The 3,673-nt window shown below is 43.3% G+C and overlaps 1 protein-coding gene across 1 annotated transcript in view; it reads left to right on the top strand.

Annotated features, from left to right (window-relative positions):
* Cog3 (component of oligomeric golgi complex 3) overlaps window positions 1-3,673 on the top strand; it is a 54,753-nt gene that overhangs the window by 39,776 nt on the left and 11,304 nt on the right. Inside the window, exon 20 of the mRNA XM_021203184.2 lies at window positions 3,127-3,202. Coding sequence (XP_021058843.1) covers window positions 3,127-3,202 — 76 coding nt within the window. The remainder of the gene's footprint in view (window positions 1-3,126; window positions 3,203-3,673) is intronic.

Genomic DNA, 3,673 nt, shown 5'->3' with positions numbered 1-3,673 from the left:
GGGAGATTTTGTGTTTACACAGCTCCTCAGGATAGCTGTAGTAATAGAAGACAAAACTGAGCTAAAGAGTTTGCTTTAGCAAAGTGTAAATCAGGGTATTTTGAAGGAAGCATATTTAGGTTATGGCTGAGTTATAGGACTCCCTTCTGGTGGAGCCTGTCTGTGCTTAAAAACATAGGTATAAAAACTTTTCTTTTCTTTTTTTTGCTAGATAAAATCTTGCAAGTTTCTCTTTATCATTCCCTCTGAAGTATTGTTTCCTTAGTAGCTATAAATTAAAATTTTTTGATGTAGCACATGTAGTAGAATTTGACCCTGTAAATTTAATTCCTACATTCAAGGAATTGTAACCAGGGAGGGGATCTAAGTTTGAGTGTGTCAAGTAGGCAGGGAGGGCATGGGTCTGCACTGGTCTCCAAGCTCTGAAAGAGAGGCCTAGTTGAGGAGAGCTCATTCCTTCTGTCTCTGCCTTCTTTGTTAGGAGACCTTACCTCTGCAGATCTAGGAGAACTTTGAAGAAATGAGAAGTAAATTATGCAGATAGTAGATGGGCGAATGTAGAAGTCTTTGTGTTTTTTAACAAACAGCATGGTGGCACACCTTTAGGGGAATACTGTGGCTTAAATGAGAATGGCCCTGGAAGCTCATCTAGTTGAATGTTTACTGGTGAGTAGTGATAATATGTGAGAGGTTAGAAGGGTTAGGAAGTATGTGTTTTTGTTGGGTAGTATGGTCTTGTTGAAGAAAGTGTGTCACTGGGGTGGGCTTTGAAATTTGTTTTTTTTTTTTTTAGAGACAGGGCTTCTCTGTGTAACTCTGGCTGTCCTGGAACTCACTCTGTAGACCAGGCTGGCCTCGAACTCAGAAATCTGCCTGCCTCTGCCTCCCGAGTGCTGAGATTAAAGGCGCGCGTCACCATGCCCAGCTGGCTTTGAAGTTTTAAAAGCCCACACCAGGTCCACTGTCTCATGTGTGCCTGTTGCCTGTGGATCAGGATGTAGTTCTTAGCATCATGTTTGCCTACTACTATGCTCCCTACCATGATGATAATGGACAAGCCCTAGGAAATTGTAAGCCAGCTCCCGATTGAATGCTTTCTTTTATAAGAGTTGCTTTGGTCATGGTGTCTCTTCACAGAACTAGAACAGTGACCAATACTGAGGAAGACTGAAATCAGTGCCGCCACCCTGGGCTACAGAGTTAGTTCCAGGTCAGCCTGGCTACATAGCATGATGCTGCTGTTTTTCTTTTCTTTCTTTCTTTTTAAAAAGCACAGATTATGTTACAATGGAATTAATGAGATCCTAGAACAATCCATGGAGTGGTTATTATTAAAATAAAACTCTTAGGGCTACGAAAAGGTTAAAAATAAAGCTACTAGATAAAAGTTAATAAACTTTTCTTTTCTGAAGCAGGGTCTCTGTGTACCTTTGGGTATTCAGAACTTGTCTGTAGACGGTACCTGCCGTACAGGGCTCTGCCTGCCTTTGCCTTCCAAATGCTGGGATTGAAAGCTTGCACCGCCATTGCCCAGCTTGTATCTCCCCTTCCTTTTTTTTTTTAGACAGGGTTTCTTTGTGTAGCCCGGTGGTCCAGGAACTTGCTCTGTAGATTAAGCTGACCTTGAGTTCACAGAAATCTACCTGCTTCTGCCCTGGGTGCTAGGATTAAAGGCATGTGCCCCACATTCAGCCATATATAATTTATTTTTAAAAGTTGCCTCTGAAGATGAAGACGAGGAAGAAGTCGAGTGTGAAGAGGTAGCGATGAGGTGTGCCGTGGTGAGCATGAGCAGAGGTCTAGACTGACTCTGCAGTACAGGTAGAGCAGGTGGAGCTAGAGAGGAGGTGAGAGACCTCAGTGACCATCCTCATGCAGCTTCGCCTGCTCTTGTCTAAAAATATCCCCCTATGGGAAAACTGTAGTTGATGCTCCAGTTTTTGTAACAGCTTGGATGTTTGCCCCATGTCTGTCCATTAAAAACTATTTCATGTTTACTCCCATCAAGTGTTTTACCTGAAAGCCAGGCTGACATATTTGTATTTATTTCCTGTGCTGCTGCAACAGGAGGAAGAATACAAAGTGACTTCCAAGTCTGAAGCCACAGCACAGTTGAGCCAAGCCTGCCTTGTAATGATACTTGAAAACCCTGTTTGTTTATTGAGATAGGGTCTGACTGTGTAGCCCAGGCTTGCCTTAAACTCTTGTGCCTTATTCCTTAGTTTCCCAGGTGCTGATAGTGTTCTCTCTCTCTCTCTCTCTCTCTCTCTCTCTCTCTCTCTCTCTCTCTCTCTCTGTATGTGTTTGTATGCACATGTCTGCGTGCCAGTATCATGTCTGTGTGAACATATGCCTATTATGTGCATTCCTGTGGAGTCCAGAAGAGGGCATCCCGTCTCCAGAAGCTGGAGTTAATATGTCAACCTAGCTGTTTAGATTAAAAACTTGAGTCTCAGTCTCTCCTCTCTAACCTGGCCACTGTTTGTCTTGATGGTATTTTCTATGCCTGTGATGTAGTTATAAAGAAGGGGAATCTTTAGAGCATGTAGGAGCCTCTGTGCAGTTGTGACGGGCACTTTTCTAATGACATGAACTCAGTAGTAACTCAATCTTTTGAAGAGTAACCTTTTTTTAAATCTTTATATTTTTGGTGAAATTTCTTCAGAGATTCCTGTCCTGAAAGGTCTCAGGAAGAATGCCCAGTGTGGTTGTGACTATTTTGTTTTCATTTGTTTTTCTCCCCAGAATAACACATATTGTGAACTCAAAAAAAAAAAAAAAAAAAGTTTTGTCAAAAAGAATGTCTAGCAGTGAAAGCTTGTAAGAGTAGATGCAGCCTTGTTAGAACTGGGCCTGGTTCCCAGTGTGCCTTAGTGACAGGCTTAAACAGTTGTGTGTCTATGAGCAGTCCTTAGTGACAGGCTTAAACAGTTGTGTGTCTATGAGCAGTCCTTAGTGACAGGCTTAAACAGTTGTGTGTCTGTGAGCAGTCCTTAGTGACAGGCTTAAACAGTTGTGTGTCTGTGAGCAGTCCTTAGTGACAGGCTTAAACAGTTGTGTGTCTGAGCAGCCTGTGTTTATTTGCAGTTGGTGACATGAAACCTCTGCTTTTGTCTCCTCTCCTAGGTATCAGCATTAAAAACCATGGCCAGCCAGGGAGGCCCCAAGTACACCCTCTCACAGCAGCCGTGGGCACAGCCAGGTATTGGGGTTTTAGTCTTTAAGGATGCTATTAGGCTATCTCTGTGCACCCCTTCTGTGGCATCTGGGACTTGGTTTCTTGCTTGCTTTGGGTTACCAGATCTGGGTTAAAGCAGGATTCAGCTCGGGGCTGATAGGTCTTTCTTAGCCAGCACGGCTTCCCTTCTGACAAGCATTCATTCTGAAGAGGGGGATCTTTTGGAAGCTTGCTCAGTTTAAAGTCAAGCCTGACTTATGCCTGCAGACTTCTCAGTGCCTGCTCTTCCTTGGCTTTGGGCTTTCATGGGAACATAGCTCCACGGCACAGAGTGACAGAAGGCACGCACTTATTTTCAGCACACGAAGAAATGTTGACCCACTCCTTTCTTCCTTTTTTTTTTTTTTTTTTTTTGCCAAGTTACATCCTCTGTTGATAATTTAGCGTGTTTGAAGAAAAACTGTGTCAGGATGCGGGAGTCGGGTGTTTGGCAGG

The sequence above is a fragment of the Mus pahari genome, chromosome 8, assembly GCF_900095145.1.
Source record: "Mus pahari chromosome 8, PAHARI_EIJ_v1.1, whole genome shotgun sequence".
Taxonomy (NCBI): Eukaryota; Metazoa; Chordata; class Mammalia; order Rodentia; family Muridae; genus Mus; species Mus pahari.
The sequence above is the reverse complement of the archived record's forward strand: the minus strand, read 5'-3'. Positions and strand labels throughout refer to the sequence as shown.